This window comes from Canis lupus, chromosome 24 (assembly GCF_003254725.2).
Source record: "Canis lupus dingo isolate Sandy chromosome 24, ASM325472v2, whole genome shotgun sequence".
NCBI classification, from domain to species: Eukaryota; Metazoa; Chordata; class Mammalia; order Carnivora; family Canidae; genus Canis; species Canis lupus.
Genome location: NC_064266.1, coordinates 17360578 through 17380908, shown reverse-complemented (window position 1 = coordinate 17380908; position 20331 = coordinate 17360578). Strand labels below are relative to the sequence as shown.

Genomic DNA, 20331 nt, shown 5'->3' with positions numbered 1-20331 from the left:
AATTAGGTGGTGGGCTGAATGCAGACCTCCATCCTCAAGCACCCAGCCTTTGGTGTTAGCAGTCACCCTTGTGGGAAATTGGACCCAGTTCTGGCCTATAAGATCAGAATGGAGGTGTGCTGGGGGAGGGGTTCTGGGAAAGCTTTTATTATCTTGATAAAAGCAGATCTTTCTTTTTTCCCCTCTGTTTTGAATAAGAATGTGGATTATGGAAACATTGATCATGATTAAGCAACAAAGAAGATACAAGTCATCACACCAGAGATTAGAAAGCAAAGACTTGCAACTGATAATGTTAGCAACTGCCCACCTTGTAATTTGACACGTGAGAGTAATGCCCAGAGTTTAAGCAGCTATCCATCAGCTTCCTTATTACTTGCAGTTGCATTCTTAATCTTTGTGACATGCTGGAGATGTCCATAGCTGTCTGTCCCTGCCCAATCTGGGAGCATCACTTCCCTCGTGGATGCTGGTACCTGGACAGCTGTGTTTTGTGCTGTGTGATATGATCCACTTCCATCTGCCTGCCCAGCTGATCAGGCTTGACCCCCAAATTAGCCAGTCCACAGGCTGACCAGAGACCCATGTGGCTTGACTCAAGATATAAGTGGGACCAATCTGGGTCACTCTCAGGAGTGGGAATGGGGACTCCTTTCTTTGGTTTTTCAGCAGGACAGAAGGAGGTAGACACAAACGGTGCAGTGGCATCAAGTGAATGGTGAGGCCTTGGAGGGGTGTCTACAGGTGTCACAGGGGAGGTTTCTGGCACGGCCTCCAATGGATCCCTCCCTCCAGCTCCAGTTCCAAGAGCTCAGGCTGTTGTGGTCCCAGTTCCGGGATTTCTTCTTGGTTCTAAATGCATCCTCCAATTCCTGCTTATTTCTTCCCCAGACTAGAGCAATTGGAGAATATAGGCTGGAGTCCTGTTCAGCATTCCTTTTGTTTCCCTGCTCCTGCCAAGAGCGGGTGGGGGAAGGGAAGAAAGCCAGCTCCAAATGGGGGAGAGGCCAGTGCAGGCCCCCTGCCCAAAGACCCCACCTCTAGCACCACCTGGGCCCACTGGGCTCCCCAGAGAGCCATTCTGAGCAGAGGCTGCGGGACTGGTTTAGCCTTTATGAGCATCTGGTTTTGTGCTTCACTGGAGCCTCAAGAAAAAAAAAAAAAAAAGAAAAAGGAAATTCTTTCCAAGTGTACGGTGAACATGTAACTCCCTGGGGGTGTAACAGGATGGAAATAGAAATAGGGTCAGGAGGGCACTGAGGAGTCGGGGCTCTGACAGGTCACTGAAGGGAGGGCGACCAAGGTCCCAAACCTTTTGCCAGGACTTGTCAGCGCCTGGAACAGGAGGGCCTAAGGGCTTGGGGTGGGGCTCCAGGTGGTGGGTTGGGTGGGCTGGAAGGCACACAGAGCAGGTGTTCCCGTAGAAGTCCCTGGCACAGCTGATTCTCTGGCTGGGGGAGGATACAGGCTTCAGCCTTGTGAGGACTGCAGTAAGGGTTAGAGTCTTGCAAAGACAGTGATGTTGAATATTAGGTGGGCAGTGGGGCAGTGTCCCAGGGAAGTGTCAGTGGGCCAACTCCATCAATCCAGGATTTAATGAACACTCACACCCAGCCCTGAGCAGCTCTGGAGACAGGGAGCCCTCTTCCTATACACAGGTATGGATTCTATCAGTGGGCTAAGCCAGGATGACCTTGGTATGAGCTACCAATGAGGCTAAGGGACACTCGGGGCTCAGTTTTGAGCAGGGAATCTGGGAAGATCTTGGGAAGATGATGGAGTGGAGAAGGTGGGCAGGCTGAGGGCTTCCAGGAGCTTCCAGCCTCAGCACCAGTGGCCTTGTCATGCCTATATGGAGTCAAGGAGACGGTTTTGCAGGAGGCAAGTGGACATATTTGGGGTGTTTGGAAACCACCCAAAGAGAGGTGAATACACATCTGGAGTTACAGACAAACCCTTGGGAGCCATTTATGTACAAGTGGTCATTGAGATGATTTGGGGGTGGATGAGATGGTGTGCAGAGTTGAGAAAAGGGAGAGGAGAACCTTGGGGGACATATAAGGGCAGAGAGAGGCGCCTGTGCAGGAGACAGAGAGAGAGTGTGTGGTTAGGGGACCAGAAGAGATCCCAGGGGCGTGGCTCGGGCAGGGAGAAGAACATTTCAGCCACCAGAGTAGACTGTGGCAGAGACAGAGGGCAGGAGATTGAGGAAATGAGACGTCCCAGGTGACTTGCAAAAGCAGCTCTGGGGGATACTGGGGCAGAGGTCCCTGAAAGAGTGTGGGAAGCAAGGCAAGATGGGTGGCAAGAGCCCAGCTTGAGAGGGAGGGTGGGCAGACTGGTGTGGGAAGCAGGAATGGGGCTTTCTGAGGATGGTGAGGGACAAAGGGCTTAGGCAAATGCCAGTGTTCTTGGAGGCCTGTTCTGTCCCTGTCCCATCTCACACGGCCATCCCTTTCCCACTCACAAACCCCCTCAAGGCTTCACCCCATTCCTAGCAGATTGTGTAAAGGAACGCTTATTCCCATGTTGATCAGTACTGACAGAGTCTTCCCACTCTCCTGGTCACCTTGGTACTTCACAAGGCTTCCTGGAGATCACGGCCTCATTTTCTGTATGTACCTCAGAGTCGGTATCTCTAATCAGATGTGTGGACTGGGGCGCCTGAGGACCCAGGAAACGGTACAGTGAATAATACACTTCTTCCAGATGTCCCCAAATCACTTGTAAGAGGCTCCCTCATCCAGAGTGGCTCTTGTTCTTCCCTCCATTCCTCTAGGCCACTCTGCGGCATTTGGACATGTCCTGACCCCAAGGTCAGCAACTCAGTGCTTTATCCATGATTAGAACTGGGTCCCTGGTGGTGGTGGGGGTCCCTGTGGCAGAGCCTCTTGGGGAGCTCTGTAGCTCCCCCTGATGTCCTGAAGGCATGGGGGTACAGGAGGTGACAGCTGTGTGCAGAGGGCCCCTGTGGCCAGGAGATGAGGGCTGAGGCTTGAACATGAGAGATGTTTTGCAGATTAATCATTGGGCCTAGAGAAAGTATTGGGCTAGCTGCCAGCTCCACCTGCCTGCACACCTACTGGGTTTTCCAGGGCAGGGAGGGCCCCCTAAAGTCCCCCTATGAACGTTCCCTCCCCAACCTGCTCCCTTATCCCCACTGTTGACCTCCTGTGGGCTCCACTGCCCTGGCATGTGGGAGCCCATGTTCGCCTGCTCAGAGACCTTCCCCTGCTGTTGGAACCTCTGCCCAGAAGCCCAATGTTCAGTTCTCTGATGAGGGGTCAGCCCCTTTGCTGACTCCTGATTTGAGGGATGGCCCCCACCTCTGTGAGAAGATAGCAAGGGCTGTCCTCCAGTGTCCCCAGCTTTAGGTGGCCAATGTCCTGTAAAGTGGGCCCTCTTTGGGGTGTACAGCATGTACCCAGAACCCGCCTTTAACTACCCTTCCTGTGCCTTGCGGGGATGCCAGGCCTAGAAGCTGATGTAGATCCACAGTATGAAATGTCTGCTCCTGAGCCCTGGTACTGGCTATCTTTTTACCTTATAAAATTGGAGAGGTCTAAAATCGTGGTTACCTTTCAAATAGACTACTTCCTCAGCACAGGATGGAAACTTTTGATTCAAACTACTGGTCCATGTTGGCCCCAGCAACTGGCTCTTCTAGTTTTAGAACATTCCCACTCCAGACACCCTGGGGTATTGCCTAACCAGCTTTCCACTGGACCACAGTTATCACCCCCACTCCGGCTGTATGTGTGTGGTTGATATTATCCAGCTGAAGACTGAATTACCTCAATCTCTTGAGTATGTGACAAGTGCTGGACATTTCACTCAAAGCTAACAGCACTATTCCTAAGTAGGTGTTCTCTCATACCATGTATGCTTGTCTACTTGGGCTTCTATATTTTTTCATGTAATGTGTTATCCATTTAACTGATGGCCATCTTCCTCACTGAGACCAAGAGCATCACAGATACATCTGGGGAGACTGACAAAATGAACATTTATGCTTATGATTACTGTTTGGTTCCCAAGACTCATCATATGAATTTTAAAAGCCAACAAAACCCCTAAGTCCTTTAAGGGTCATGCTAAAAGTCCCAGAGGAGAACAGCCATCCATTAAACAGATAGTTGGGTTGAAACTAGAAAGGTGAATGCAGACCTGACTATCCTCTTGTTGGGCTTTAGAACTTGAAGGAGTTTAGAAAAAAAAAAAAAAAAGTAGTTCTTTATGGGTTACAAGCTAAAGAGGGACAGTTTGCACAGTTTGGACAAAATAGAAGTACTCTTACCAATAAATATGTCTCAAAATGACAAAGCTCTCCCCATTTGATGGCTCCAGATCCTCGCAAGAAGTGATGGGCACAGGCACTATGTACAGAGTGTAAACAGTAAGGCCCTTGGGACATAATGAGGGGCAGGGCCAGGTGGTGGGGTATGCATGGAGGAGCCTCTGTAGTGGGGAGTGGGTCCATGGGTAAATACAACAGGCTTGTGGGATGGTCATCCAATCTGCCACCAAAGCTTGTTGGTGGCTGGGCTGGTCCACTGGGTTCCTCCAGTCGGCAGTAAGGAGAAGTTGTGTCCATTGAGAAGTCCCCCTGGTCCCACTGGCTTTTTCCCTAGGGGAGGCATTGGGGACAGCCAGGCAGGCCTGCCCCTCCTCTTGAGGCGGTCTGTCCAGGGTTCAAGGCATGGATGGGGCAGTGTTTCTCAAACAGGGATTGGGGGCAACAGGCCCCCCGGAACCCACAGCCCCTTCCTCCGAAAGGAAGAGCTCCAGGCACCTGTGTCGGGGAGGGAGGCCATAACTTTTTACCTTTCCAGGGCCCTACCCCGTAGCCTCAGTTTCTCAGGGAGGCCCGGGAGCAGCCCGGATCAGCGTCAAGCCAGCCTCGCTGGGCCCCCGCCGCGCCCTGCCGCACCTGCACCCGCCCCCGCCCGCAGCCCCCCCCCCCCGCGGGCCTTAGATGTCGGTCTCCCGGAGGTTGCTGTAGTCGGCCAGCTCGTAGGCCTGGCCGGCGGCGCCCCCCGCCACGTCGTGGGGCACTCCGAGGGACACCGCCTCCACCTCCGCGCGCTGCGCGCTCCCGGCGCGGATCTTGTGCGACAGGCTGGAGACCTTGGCACGCAGCTGGGTGGTGGGTCTCCGGAACGGCCCGAGCAGCCTCCACTCGCGGAAGGCGCAGGGCGGCTTTCGACGGCCGGCGACGGGGCCCTGCGCCTCGGGCGCGCCGGGGGAGCCGGGGGAGCCGGGGGAGCCGGGCGCCGAGGGCGCGGTGAGGGCCAGCGGGGCCCCGGGGGGCGCGGCGCCGCGGCCGGCAGCGAGGTCGGGGCGCGGGCCGCCGCTGGAGCCCCGCCAGTGGTGGCCGTAGACGCGCCACAGGGGCCGGCGGCGCCGACGACGCCGACACTGGCAGCGCAGCAGGCGAAGGAAGGCGCGCTTGAACTCGCGGCTGGAGCAAGGGTAGATGAGCGGGTTCACGCAGCTGTTGAAGTAGCCGAGCCAGAAGATGACCTTGAAGACGCCCTCCGAGGGCTTCAGCTGCGGGAACAGGGAGCCTGCGGGGGGGGGGGGGGAGGGGGGGTAGAGACCCACGCCTGTTAGATGCTCCAGGAGAGCGAGGCCCGGCAGCCCCCTGGGCGCAAAGTCCTCAACTAGGGGCTGGGCTGCCAGCTCGGGGCTCCCAACGTCTCTCTCCCCAAGGGGGTCCCTGATGAGGAAAAAATCATCATCTTCCGTTTTACTGACGTCTCCTTGATACTGAGCAGTTTCCCTGAATGACAGTGTAGGCAACAAACTCAAGTAGGAGGGAGAGGAAGCCCTATGCGGTCCCGGTTCTCCTAGCTCAAAACTGGTGCAAGATGGGCAGTTTCCTAGAATTCGACCTGACTCTCAGCAGTTCCTGCCAGGTATTTTCCTATCACATTCAGTTGCTGCAGATGCTCTGAAATACTGTCTGCTCCTATTTGGAAATGACAGTCATCAGAACCTACCACTAGATTCTCTTACTTAATGCCTTAACCTAGAAGCACATTCCTTACTAAGCCAGAGATTTCATTCACAAATGTTTTGGTGTTTTCAACGAAATCCGTTTTATTTGCAATCCTTTGTATTTTAGTTTAAGCATTTGAAAGCATAACTCTGAGAAGGGCTCCATAAGCTTTGCCAGATGCCCAAGAAGTCTGGAGCACAAAAAAGGGTAAGAACCTTTGAATGAAATGTTGACCAAGGCTTGCCTCACGTCAGGTGCTGTGCTGGGCTCACATCAAACAAAGCCCCATTCCCTGAGTAGCTAGGTGCATAAAATACCAAGGGAATGAAGATGGTGTGATGGTGGTGCTCAGGATGTGGGATGGGGTGTGAGGCTTCCAGGGTTCTCAGAGGATGGACAGGAGCCTGGCAGGATGAGGAGGGATGGAGGGTGTTAGAAGTGGAGGGGACAGGTGGGCAAGAGGAGTACAAGTTTGGGGCCTGGGAATGTCCTCTGGGATATGCTGAGAAAATGTCATTTGGGACAGATGGTGAAGGGAATTTACACAATTATTTGTGGGTAGTTGGGAGCCATGGATAGTTTCAAGCAGGCAAGAAACGGAGCCTAGAATTAAGCCTCAGTAAACAATGCCAGTGGTGGCTGGAACGAAGGTCATTGGGGCTGTCCCAGTGGAATTGGTCAGGGAAGGCTTCTAGGATGGCTTTGCGGGAGCAGAGTGCCAGGCAGGAGAGGGTGGGTGCACTAAGACCTGAGCTGTGTCAGAAAGACCCTCCTCCTCACAAACTTCTCTCCTGGCATCTCCACCATGTAAGGGGTCCTGTCTTCAAAAGGTACTTGACAAAATGCAAAGGCATGACCCTAAAAGCAAAAGCCACTCTCATTCTCACATCCTCAGCAGCAGTGGATGGAGGGGGTAGGTGGCAAGAGCGTCCCATCCCAGGCAAAAGTTGCAGGTGCCCTTGAGACTGAGCAGACCAGGGACAGGGGTCCTTGACAAATCATGGGACCTGCTCTCTTCTTCCGCCCCTAAAGAAAGAAGAGCAGGGTCTCCTATTGAGGGGGCAGAGGCACCATGCCCCCCTTTTTGACCTGGGAGCTCTTGCCCATCACCCACCTCCTACAAGATAGAGAATTTCTGCTGCTGAGACAGACACATGGTGGTGGTGGCAGAGGAGGAGAGTCACGAGTGTCATGAGGCACAGGCCTTTGAAACTGCGGTCACACAGCTCCACTGTGAAATGCGTGCATTTCAGAGTGCAGGACGTCGCAGGCTCTTAAACACTGGTGTCTCTTTACTTCCCCTCTTCCTATGTGGTGGCTTTTGAAAGAGGGCAGCTCCACCCCAGTGGGGAAGAGACCCAGTTTCCAGCTCTGGAGAGTAATCAGAAACAGAAGCCAAGACCTGGTGGCTTTGGGGGAGGCTGGGGCATCAGTCAGCATATGCTGAGCAGACAACCTCCCCTAGGAGGGGAGTTAGACAGTTGTCCTTGGAATGTGGGGGCCACTAGGGTTGACTTCACCCACCAGGAAGGCGGCCCTCTGAATAGCATCCCTCAATGGCTGCAAAGTAAGACACGGTGCTGAAAATAACTCTGACTCAGGCCACAGTTCTTTTATATTTAGCCTAGGATGACAAATCAGTGGACTATGCTTTCAGCTGCAAGCCTGAAGCTGGCCAAACAGCATCGTTATCAGTGTTGTTTTTACTCACATTGGTGGGCGACATGGCATACTGTAGTATGCCCTGGACCGTGTTATAAACACTATTCTAACTTATGCTCAAGCAACCTGTGCAGATGCTTGCTACAGGCTGGGAATGCCCTACACACAAAAAAAAGCTTCTGCCCCAAGATTTTCCTACTGTGTCCCACTGAGGTTCTGTTTTACTTTGGGCTCTCCCAGATGCAGACCCCGAGACAAGGATCAAAGTGCAAGTCACTAATTGTGGGCAACTGGGGCATAATCCTATGATACCATGAAGTTCAGGAATCTCAGAGCTATCCCACCAGGGGAATGAGGGAGGTGGAGTATCTATACCCCCACTCCCATCAGTCACTGGTTGGGCTACTTCCAGAGGTATTAATTTCCCACACTTCTCCCCGGCCTCCTGTGTGGGTAGATGATGAGGATTCTGGTGGGTGGAGTGAGCCCCTGGGCAAAGGTGCAGGCAGGTGTTGGGATGGAAGTTGGCTGATGTGCCCTGAAGGTCCAGGGAGGGTGGTGGCTTGGAGGGGACACTGACAGCATGTGGCACAACTGTTTCATGTGTTCTCTGCCCACTGTGTATAGACATCTTGCCCGGAAAATACAGGCGCCTGTGCCTGGGCTCCAGCTTCTACAGGCAACAGCACCTCTGTCTCACAGTTCTGAGCCCCACACCCACCTCTGCCCAGAAAGCTGCAGTCTGCCCCCCACACCACCCTGTACAGCCTCACTCTCCCTGCTGTCCTCCCCCCTCCCCCTAATACTTTCTCATCAGGTCGAACTTCTGGCAAAGATCTCCAGGGTCAGAGGGGGCTGTGTGCACATCCCTGTCCGTTGCATGCATGGATAATATGGGGAACTGCCCCGAGGCCCCTGAGGATGGGCTCCTGGCTCATGGGCATTGTCCCTGCAATGCTGCCCGGCTGTGGGGGCATCAGTGGACAAGCCCCTTTTTGGCCACCCCAGCTTCCTGCTCCCCCAGCCACTCTGACCTGTGGCTACTCGGGCCAACCTCGCCTGTATGAATTCTCATCCCTCTCCAGCGGCCTGGCACACACTTTGTCAGCTCCTGAGCCCAGCTACAGGAGAGCCTCAATGAGCAGGTGGGGGCTCTGAGGCAAGGCCACTTGTCTCTTTTCTGTCCTGATGGGGCTCCCTCTTCCGAAGCCTTCCTTGCAGGCAGAAAGCCCAGCTGTGCTAACTCAACTTGGCAGCTGTTATTGGAAACAGAGAACCTTGTGGGACACCCTCCCTCAGCCTCCCACCTTTCTGTACTGGTGCCCAGCATCACACCCTTGCTCTTCTTTCTCTTATAGCTCCTGCTCCCCTCAGCAGTCTTACTTTGGTTTTGTGCATCAGCTAAATGGCTGCACTGACCTCCTGCTGCCCTCTGGCCCCAGCAGGCTCCCCAGTCTTGCCTGGGGGCTTTTGCTCCTGCTCCTCTGGGATTGCCCTTCCTCTTCCCTCCGCCAGCTCCACTGGCACCTCCACCTGGAAGTTCTCTTCATACCAACCCTTCCCAACCTGGCAGTTAGAGGTACTCTCCCTATAGCACATCTCACTTCTAAGTGCCAAGAACACAATAGGTGACTATCAGTTTCCTGTCTAATCTTTTAAAAAAATATTTATTGACTTAATCTGTATACCCAATGTGGGGCTCAAACTCATGATCCTGAGATCAAGAATCAAATGCTCCTCCCGCCTGAGCCAGCCAGGCACCCCAGGTCTATCTTATCTTTAAATGGTGAGCTCTCTACATGTGCTTGGCACATCATAGGTGCTCCATACATCTCAACCCCTCTCTCTGCCTGCATCCCATCCATCAACTCCTATTGGTCCTGGAACACACCCCCAATTTGTGCCACCCCCTGGTCCCAGCTACTATCATCATCTACCTGAAGTGCTGTTCTAAGGGGGTTCCTTGCTCCTGCCCCTGTACCCCTGCACCCTGTTCACACAGCAGCTGGGGGGATCCTTTTATTTATTAATTATTTTTTTAAAAAAAGATTTACTCACTTATCTTAGGGAGCACGAGCAAGTGGAGAGAGGGGCAGAGGGAGAGAATCCCTAAGCAGACTTCCTGCTGAGCCTGGAGCTGATGTAGGGTGAGCCCACAACCACAAGACCATGACCCAAGCTGAAACCAAGAATCAGACGCCCAAAAAACTGAGCCACCTAGGCGCCCCTGGAGGGATCCTTTTAAAAAGATAAGCCTGAATATTTCACTTCTTCATTTAAAATCCATTTTCCAGGGCAGTCCGGGTGGCTCAGTGGTTTAGCACCGCCTTCAGCCCAGGGTGTGATTCTGGAGATCCGGGATCGAGTCCCATGTTGGGCTCCCTGCATGGAGCCTGCTTCTCCCTCTGCCTGTGTCCCTGCCTCTCTCTCTCTCTCTCTCTGTGTGTGTCTCTCATGAATAAATAAATAAAATATTAAAAAAATAAAATAAAACCCATTTTCCACTGCAGCTTCTTATCCTCTTTCTTAACCATTCTTTGACCTTCTGGCAGCCCCTTCGAAGTCTCCTATTGCCCCTGCTCAGCTGAGACTCCTAGTCACTCACACCTCTGAAGTTGCCTTCTCAGTCCTCGCATGTTCGCATCCTTCTGGACTTGGGTTGTGCTTATCCAGCCAGACTCTAACTCTGGAGTGATTTGCCCATTCCCTGAATGTGAGGGTCCCCAACCTCAGCTCCATCCAGGGTTCCCCGTGACCTTGCTGCTCTGCCCGGGTCCTGCACCAGCTCCGTGAGCCTTTACTCTGCCCCTTCGCCTCCTTCAGGGCAGCTGATCTTACTTCCTGCTTCGAGGAGAAAACAGAAGCCAAAGAAGTTGGGCATGTGCTCAAGCCTTCCTCACCTCTCCTCCTCCTCTGTAAGAAAGAGGTCTCTTCTCCTGCCCAAGGTCAGCATCCCTGCTTGTGTGGCAGTACTCTCCATCCATCAGTCCCCTTCAGGCATGCACCTGCCATAGCTGCACCCTCTCTGCTGGTTCTCGGGCTACAAACCTCATTCTCTCTATCCTTTCTGTCCGCACCTGCCTACTTCCCTTCCGCACCTGCTCTTCACTGCTTTGCCATACAGCCCCGCTCCTCCCAGGGCCCAACCTGTGGACACTTCTCTCATTCATCCCAGACTTCTCTCATCTCACTCATGGATCCCAGGTCCCACGCTCTTGGATTTTCTATTCTGTATCAGTTTCCTTTGCTTGCTTCTTCTGTCAGTCCCCACTGCTAAACGTAGGCGTGCCCTTCCTTCCTAGAAGAGTCTGGAATCTCTTCCCTTCACGTTCTGCTGGTAATTTCATCCCAGCTCATGGGTTTAAATACCGACTTCAGACTGATAATGCCCATAGTTCTATCTCCAGTTCAGACTCTTCTCCCAAATTCCAGACTCAGATCCAACTACCTCCCAGATATCTCCACTTGGGTGTGTGTCTGTGTGTCTACCAGCATTTCATACTTATCCTGACCTCATGAAGCTTATATTTCATTGGGCAAAGCTGGCAATACATAGGATAAACAAGGAAAATATAAACACATCAGATAATAAAATGTGCTAAAGAGAAGTAAAGTAGGGAAGAAAGATAGGAAGTATGTGTTTATGTGTCTGTGTGTGGCTGGGAGTGGCGGTATAGATTTTTGGATAAGCTGGCCAAGAAAGGCCTGCTGAAGACATGATATTTGAGTAAAGAGTTGAATAGAGGTATGTGGACATCTAGGAAAAGCATATCAGGTAGAGGGAATAGCAAGTGCAAAGGCCCTTGAGGTGGCCTTGGTATGTTCACAGAACAATGATGAGGCTGGTGGTTATAGAATGGAGTGACTGAGGGCAGAGAGGAAGGACGTGAGGTCAGAACTCACAGCTACCCTCCTCCCTGTGCTCTTCTACCCTGTCAAAGACACTAGCATCTCCCACCTCAAGTACTTAGCAGCCTCTCCACTCTCCCATGCTTTCTGTCCTCAACCCAGCAGCTAGAGTGATTTTTTTTAAAAAACATAACTGGATCAACTCACTCCTTAGGTTCCAAACCCTCTAAGAACTACCCTTTCTCCTCACAGTAAGAGCCTGTGACCTACACAGCTCAGCATGTGGCTCCCCCAAACCTTCTGCCATCCCCTCCCAACCCCCAACTCCGTTCCAGCCATACTGCCCTCCATGTTGCTTTTTGGATATGCCAGACACGCTCCCACATTGGGCTTGCTTTTCCTCCTCATCTTCTTCCCCCAGATAGCCACATGGCTCATGCCCTCACCTCTACAGTGAGGTATCTCTGACTTCCCAGGTAAAACTGCGTTGCCCTCCCACCCATGACTCCCCATCCCCCACCCCCCAACTGGTGCTGTAGCTCTCCGTGGCACTCACGGCCTCCTCCCGTACTGTTGGAGTTAGCTTTCATTTTGTCCATCATCTCTCTCTGCAGCCAAGTCCCCAGGGCAGGACTTGTGCCTGTTTTGCTTGGCACAACACTCCCATGGCCCCGAAGCCTTCCTGAGTGCATCTAACACACTGTAGGTGCTGAACTCCTGCTGACTTTGCTCAGTGAGTCCCTCTTCTCCACCCTGAAGGTCCAACTGGCCATCATGCCCGGTGCCTTCAGTTTTCTCTCTAGTGGGGTCCCTGCCTTCACCTCGCTCCCGAAGCCTTTGCTTAGTCTGGCATCTCGTTTTGTTTGCATGGCTGTGACAGCCCCCAAGGGTCCTCTGGCCTCTCTACTCTGCACACAGCTGGAGGCTTTTTCTAAAATTGGTTTCTCTACTTAAACCTCTGAAACCCAGGAGTGGCTTCCAGAGGCTCTGAGGACTAAGCCCAAGCTTTCTTGTGTTGCATTCAAGGCCTTTCAGGACCCAGTGCCATCTCCAGCTAGCTCCCCTTCAAATGTGGCCACGAGCCAGAGGATGAAGCTGTGAGCAGGTCTTCCCATAGGGGCTGGGCTCCTCCTCTGCCTTTTTGTCTGGCCCTATTTCTTCCCACCCAGGCCTTGAGTCTTGGGTCAGGCATCCTCCCCACCAAGCTTGGGTTATGTGCCCTTTTATGCAAGTCTGCCTTTTTAGAAAATATTTTATTTATTTATTCATGGGAGACACAGAGGGAGAGGCAGAGACATAGAGGGAGAAGCAGGCTCCCTGTGGGGAGCCTGATGTGGGGCTTGATCCCAGGACCTTGGGATCATGACCTGAGCTGAAGGCAGACGCTCAACCACCGAGCCAGGCATCCCAAGTGTGCATTTTAATAAAATTTGTTACTGCTCTATCTGCCCTCCTACACTACCGGTTTCTTGAGGCAGCAAATGATGGTTGTTTTCATCCTCTAACACAAGCACCTGACGCAGAGCAGGGGTGCTTTTGGGCTTGCTTTTCCTCCTCATCGCAGGGGAGGGGTCACATTTACGTGCCTGTGTGGAGAGGTAGTAAGAATGCAGGTGGGAGATGAGCACAGACCCAACTCCTGCCTGCTTCTCTCTTCTTGACCTTGCTCTCATGTTGGTCTCCCATCAGGCTTGCTCCCACTTGCCTTCTCCTGTTCCCTATATTGGGATGCCTCTATCAGGAGTCTAACCTATGTCCTGGGCAGGGGTGGGGCTGGACATTCACTAGTCATTAAAGGCAGGGCCTTTCCTATGTCAGCAGGTAGGCTCATTCTATGGCATGTTGACGGGGTCAGCCTGGCCCACACATTGTTGGGGAAACTGAGGCAGCCCATGAGGTTTGTGTTTGCAGCCTTGATGGTCACAAGCCAGTCCCCACTCCTCAGGACCAGAGACGTCCAGGTCTAGGAGATGTCACTGAGATGCTGGTTAGGCTGGAGCTGACCAATGTGGCCAAGTCTCACCAAGGAGTGATAGCTCTGAAGCCATGGGGCAGAATGTGTGATTAACAGCACTCTTCTGGCATCACCAGAAGGGAACTTGTTCTTGGCAGAATGTCAGAATTCACAGCCAGCATTGCTCATAACTTGCAGCGGACCATGAAATATCAAGCTGCACCCTGGCCTGCCCCCTTTCCCACCTCTCCATCACTAGGGACTTTTCCATCCACAGGCAGCCATTCTCTCTGGCCAGAGAGAGTGGGGTTGAAAATACCACACTCTCCTAGATATTCAGGTGTCTTCTTACCAGTAAGGCTAGGAGAGGCGGAATTCCCCACTCTATACTCCCTTTCTCTCTTCCACTTCTCTCAACTGCTCATTCAGTGGCTCGGACTCTGGAGCTCAATAGCTTCTCTGTCAAGAGAGGCTGGGACATCTGGGACCCCTATAGGGTCAGACAAGCCTCTCTAATAAAGCATACTTGAGCCGAGACCTGAAGATGCTGTGGGGGGACTGAGCCATGCATCTGAGAAAAGAGAATTCCAGAGAGTGGAAAGTGCATGTGCAAAGGCCCTGAAGCAAGAAGGAACTTGAGAAGTTGGAGGACAACCAAGACGTTGGGATCACTGGAACAGAGAAGGTGAAGGGGAGAGTGGTAGGAGATAAGGCCATTTTGAAGTGGGCACAATCATGGAAGAACATCAGAAAGAGGTGACCTGGATAGGGGCCAGGTCTCAGATGGATTGTGAGAACATGAAGGGGTGGTTTGAGGGCATAGTGGTGCCAGCTGTGCCAAGCCAGTTCTCTTGAATTCCTTGCATTGCCAGTTTTCCACGGTGAGAGGTAATTGGCAAGTCCTCTGGCTCGAGATGGACCAGGAATAGAAGGCCTGTGCCCCCATGTTTGCCTCAGGACCCATAAACTCTGAGAGGCCAGCAGAGAACTATTTGTCTGGTCCTGGACACTCTTCTGTAGCTATGAGGATGTAGGCAGAAGGGCAGCTCCTAGGCATATCCCGTCAGTGGTGTATTTTTCTTTTATAAAACATAAAATATACTTCCTAGCTCTGTCTGCTGGATCAGGGACCAACTCAGTATCCCTGAAAAGCTGAGAGCTCAGACTGTGGTCTTTAAATAATCATTTGCCACTAAAAGGGACGAAGGCTCTTTTGAGAAATGGCTGCTTCTAGGTTTCGGGGGAAGAAAAGTACAAGCTGAGCCTGAACCATCGTATTGGGCACCTGAGCCCCTGACCATTCATAACAGCCCCAAAGAGAAGAATTCTTGGCTGAAACATTGAACCTGAATCTGATTAAGTCAGTTTACAGGAAGTATAGGGACACATTAGATGGTACTATGGGGATACCGACTCAGACCATGGGCCAGTCTCCAGGACAACTGATCTGGTTTCTTCACCAAATAAATTGCAAGGGAAAGGTGGGGAGAGGGGAAATCTTACCAACTGAATAGACCTAGCCAGCAAATAAACCACATGCAACATGTGCACCTTTTTTGGATCCTGATTCAAACAAACTACAAATATATGAGACAACTGGCAACATCTGAACACTAAAGTAGACAGTGTTTGATATTAAACAATTATTTTTACATGTTATAATGGATTGTGATTATTTTTCAAAAAGCTCTTGTATTCTAGAAATGTATACTGAAGAATTTACGTGAACAGATATGGTGTCTGGATGTTCTTCAAAATCATCCTCAGTGTTGGGACAGCGGGTGAGGGTGGTGATGCACAGAGACTGGCCTTGGGTTAACATTGTTGAGCTGGGTCATGGGAATCAAAGAGTGGAAGGGTGGAGGCTGAGGGTTGGGAGAAAGGGGATAAGGAGTTGCTAATCAACAGGCATAAAGTTTCACTTAAGATGAATAAATTCTAGAGATGGACTGTGCAACACTGTGTCTACAGTTAACAATAGTGTGTTGATTGTACACTTCCTGTTAAGTGTTTTTATCTTAATAAAAATAAAACTTAAAAAAAAAAAAGAGTGCTGGTGCTTTACCACTCAGACCCTTGGCATGGGGGGATGTGAAGAGGCCATGGGTTCCACCACTTCCTCCCTCTACACACATTTCCTGAGCACCTACTATGTGCCAGGTGCCGCAAAGGCACAGTTAGGAGATGTCATGCCAGCCCTTTCTTCAGGCTCTTGGGCCAGAGGACAGTGATGCCACTGCTGAGGACCTGCCACAAAGCATCCCCTACCACTCCCCCTGCACCACGTCAGGGAACCTGTGGAGATGAGTCCTTTGGCATTTGGCCAACACTCTCACATGCACATGAGGAATCTACCCTGTATAGCTGGCTGCCAGTGTGTGCTTTCCAATCTGGACACCAACTCTTCAGCATGGCTCAAGCCTCTCTTCAGCATGTACCCGCCTTCTCTCAGAAATTTCTAATTAAGACATAAGATAATGACAGTCAAGTGATAAAGCACATGCACTTTAAGAGTACAGCTTGATGACTTTACATATGCACATATCAATGTGATCACTGCCCAGCTCAAGATCTAGAACATTCTCAGCCCTTCAGGTTTATTTGCTCTCTCTTCCAGTCAATACACATACCCACTATCCTAATTTTCATCAATTCGTTTTGCCTGGTTTTGAACTTTGTCACACAGAATCATGTATTATGTATGCCTTTAGTTGCAGATCTGGCTTATTTTGCCCAGTATAGTGTCCATGGAATTCATCTACCTTGCTGTAGGCAGCACACTTGTTATTTTTCCCAGCCCTATGAAAACAGCACAATTTATTTACCCCTCCTCCTGTTGATGGCATCTTGTCTCATCTCATGACTCCTCTTCTTGTGGGCTCTCCATTCCATGTCTCCCAAGCCACAGGGCACCCCACAAATAACTACACTTTTCTGCACCTACATATGTAGTTTCCTCTGTCCTCATGCTTTGTAATATGTGTAAGAATACTGGCAATTACAGTGTACTGTGATCAAAGCCTGTGCAGTGTATTTGGGGAGCATGAAGGAGTACCTAACTAAATCCAGGGGTGGTCAGGTGGGACAGCGATACCACAGGGCCGAGATTGACAGTACAGGGTGGGAGGCCCAGGTATGGCTCACGGACAGTGGGAGATGGGGGCCTGGGACAGTGGCTGGACTGTCCTGGGACTTCTCATATCTGAGCCTCCAGGTACCTTGATGTGGTCTTGGTAGGCCACTGTGGGCTCTGAGCCTCTGAGACTTCTCTGCATGACTGAGCACAGTTGGAGGCCAACTCAGAGGCCAGAGAGGCCCAGGGACCTGCCCAACGACAGGGAGCTTGGGGTACAGGACAGGGGTCTGTCTGTGGTTTCTAGGAATAATAGGAGATGGTGCCGTCATGCATGTACATGCATGTGTGTTTGTGTGTGTTTAGGTCCCAGGGGACAGGTCCACCTCTGGGGATGGCTCAGGGGGCATCTGCCAGGCAAGCCAAAGCCAGACACAGTGAAACACTGCTGCCATGAGAACATCAAGGGGGAGAGGTAGTGTCTGGAGGCGGCTGGGAGAGGGAGGGAGCTCTTCTGCAGATAGGTGCTTGCTGGTTTCCTCAGTTTCTCTGTTCCCCTCTTGCTCACGGGGATTTCTACCTCAAGAGGCTAGCCCAGACCTCTCAGGGTTAGAGAACTCCTGCACGAAGTGCCCTGGGGTGGATTAATGAGGTGCACTTGCAATCCACCCCACCCCACCACGCCCCCTTTCTCCTTGGAAGTCTGTGGGCAGCAGGCACCAACTGGAAGGCCATATGCATTCCAGAGGTGCAGGTTCCTCCAGACATCAGGAGGAACCTTTACATAATGTCCTATGACTTTCTAAGGCACCCAGTTCCATGTCAGCTCGCTGAGGTGAGAGTAGGGGGTGCATATCTGTCATGCTCAGGGCTGCGAAGAGCCCCTCCTCCCCAAGGATTGGTGGCCACATATTCTGTTGTTCAGCCTGAAACAGATCTAAGAGTGAAAGGGAAGCATGACCAGTGATCATGCCAGTGTAACCAGGGCTGTCCTGGGCAAACCAGGGTGCATGGGTACTCTGGTGGAGCGGGCGGCTCAGCTGGGCACCAGCAGGAACACTCAGTCAGGCGGGCATGAGGGCAAGTGACGCTTCTTGCGTCTATACACAGCTCCCTGGGTGCCCCGGCAGGAGCCAATGCTGCCCTTGCTGGCCTTGCTGACTGTCATCTAGGGGTCAGACAAGTGACAGACAGAATGAACATCAGGTTCATGGAGCTAACGCTCTGCCTGCCGGTCACATGCCCTGCTGCTGCTCTTTATGGGGAAAGGGGAACAGTGGAGGTGTAGGAGATCCCTCTCCTGGCCCCTCAGGATTTTTGGTTCCTAAAATCTGAGTTTCAGTCCCCTCTAGCCAGTGACTTGGGCCTCTAGAAGTTCCACGATTCAGGACATCTAGTTTGTGTCTCTTTGCCACTCAGGCCTGACCCACAGTTTTTCAGGTATATAGATGGCAGTGCATGGCCCCTGTGCCAATGATCCTCTGGGACCCTGGGGCCCCATCCTAAGCCTCTCCATGTCCTCTGGGCAGTTGGGGCTGCTCACTGCTGTGGCTGTGGCTCCTGTTTCTACTCAGTTTTGTGTGTGGACGAGTGGGTGAGGGGAATCCTGGTCTGTTCAGACAACTCCTGGGTTGCGGCCCTACTAGGTGTCTTCATTTCTATGGGCTACAGCCTTGGCTGGCACACACTGCTCTTTCTCAATCTCTCCACCTCTGGTGCTCATCAAACCTGGCATAAAGACCAGGGCCTGGGTGGAGGGAGCTGTCACTCCTTCTGGTGGCCCCCTTCTGGTTCCTTCAAAGTGAGTGCTCCCTGAAGCTCTATCCCCAGCCTCCCTCTTCTCTTTGTCCCTCCATCCTCTTTCTGGAAGACTGCATCCCATGCTCCTCCTTCGGCAAACACCCCCGACGTGGTCCCCTTTCTTTAAGTTTCTAACATCTTCCACCCCGACCATCTATTGGCCCTTCCATACCAAGATATGCCAGCTCCTTGGATTCCACATTCCTCCCAAAAGTTGCTCCTCACAATTTTCCCTCATCCTAAAAGTTGCTCCTCAGAATTTTTCCTCATCCTTCAAAGGCCTTCTCCCTTCTCCCAGGCCTGGGCCCGGTGCTGGGGTATTAGGAACTCCTGACCTTTTCTCCCTTCTGCACAATCCTCAAGCCACTCCTGCCCTGCACTGTAGGCTCTGCTCCCCACTTCTCCCTGCGGCTGCGCCCTCCAAGCCACACCATGACACAGGCAGATCAGAATATTCTGTTTCCCTGCTTGGCCTCTGTCCTGCTTGCTCATTATTGCCAGATTCCACTCAATTCAGCTCCACCAGCAGCCCTGGGCTCTGCTCTGGGGCTCAGGAGGCTGCGCAGAACGCAGACTGGTGAGAAGGAGGTGACAAGGACACGGTGGGGGCCCCATGCTAAGTGTGGGGAGCAGCAGAGATGGAGGGATTGAGAAAGAGCCAAAGGGCATGGAAATTTAGGGATGACTTCCTGGAAGAGGAGCACATGCTCTAAACCTCAAAAAAACAGAAGCCCTCTGCAGTGTTGACTGTAACAGTGAAAAATATGAAAAATTGAATGCTCAGCACAAGACTGCATCAACACACCATGGAATACTCTCAAATGGAATACCATACTGCTGCTAAAACGAACCAGCATGGATAAATCTGACCGACATAATGTTGCACGAGAAAGGCAAACTGAAGAATGATGTGCATGGCATAATGCCATTTATCTAGGTCCTAAAGACACACAAGACAATGCCATATATTACTGTGGATATAGATGTTTGTGGTAAGAGTATAAACATATGAATGGGGGTGACAGACTCCAGATTAACCTCTGAGGAGGGCGGGAGACATGGAGGAAGGGACAGCAAGAGGGAATGTACTTTTGGCTGTGTTCTATTTCTTTGGAAAGAGAAACAGAGAGAGGGATCTGAGGCAAATATGGCAAAATGTTAACATCTGTTCAATATGGGTGATTATGGGTACAGAGACACTTGGTATACCCCTTTCTCCTTTTCTGTGCATCGTTCTACAACTCGAAATTTTAAAAGAAGTTAAAATAACAAATGGGAGGTGGCATTCTGTACACAGCTTGATCATTCCCTATGTGGTGGTGGGGGGAGGCAGTGTGAAGTGAGAGGCAGGGGGTAATGAGGGTACCTGGGGTGGGGCACGGCTGGGCAGGGACAGGGCAGGGGTTGGCTGGTGGGAGAAAGGAGCCTGGGTGGAGAGCCTGGTGGGAGGTCGTACTAAATCTTGGGCAGGTTTTAAAGGGGAGGGACACACTGGCTTTCTCCTGGCTGCTTACTTGCCCTCCCCCACAAGTATATATTGCTCAGTGTCCGTGCCTCCCTCTACCCCCACCACAGCCTCTGGCTGGCTGCTTTTCAAAACAGTGATTTATTCAGTGAGCAGCTACTACAAAAGCAATAGCTCACAGGGCACTCATGACAAGGAATGGTGATATTTACAGATAATAACTTGCTGAACTCTCATGAAGGCCCTGCAGGTGGGTGCTGTTACCATCACCATCATCTGGATTTTATAGATGAGGACACAGAAGCACAGAGAGGTTCAGGGATTTGCCTGAAGTTGCACAGCCAGTCAGGGGCAGAGCTGGGATTTAAACCCAGGCTGCCTGGTGCCAGAGCCTGTGGTTCCTCATTGCTGCACTACGTTGTTCCTCACATACCAGGCACTGTCCTGGGCATTGCGGATTTGGTAATGACACAGCCCTGCCCTTGAAGAGCTTCAGGGCTAGTGCAGGCAAGTCAGACACCAACCAA

General features: G+C 51.9%; 1 protein-coding gene across 3 annotated transcripts in view; it reads right to left on the bottom strand.

The window, feature by feature from the left end:
* ADRA1D (adrenoceptor alpha 1D) overlaps positions 1 to 20331 on the bottom strand; it is a 32915-nt gene that overhangs the window by 9756 nt on the left and 2828 nt on the right. The window contains exon 2 of one of the 3 annotated variants that reach the window (XR_007405436.1): positions 311 to 5567. Coding sequence is in view for 1 of the 3 variants with exons in the window: in XM_035706086.2 (XP_035561979.1) it covers positions 4972 to 5567 (596 nt within the window). In the remaining 2 variants the exon portion in view is untranslated. Of the gene's footprint in view, positions 1 to 115; positions 5568 to 20331 lie in introns of those variants that run through there. The other 2 variants (XR_007405437.1, XM_035706086.2) reach the window with 2 other exon arrangements.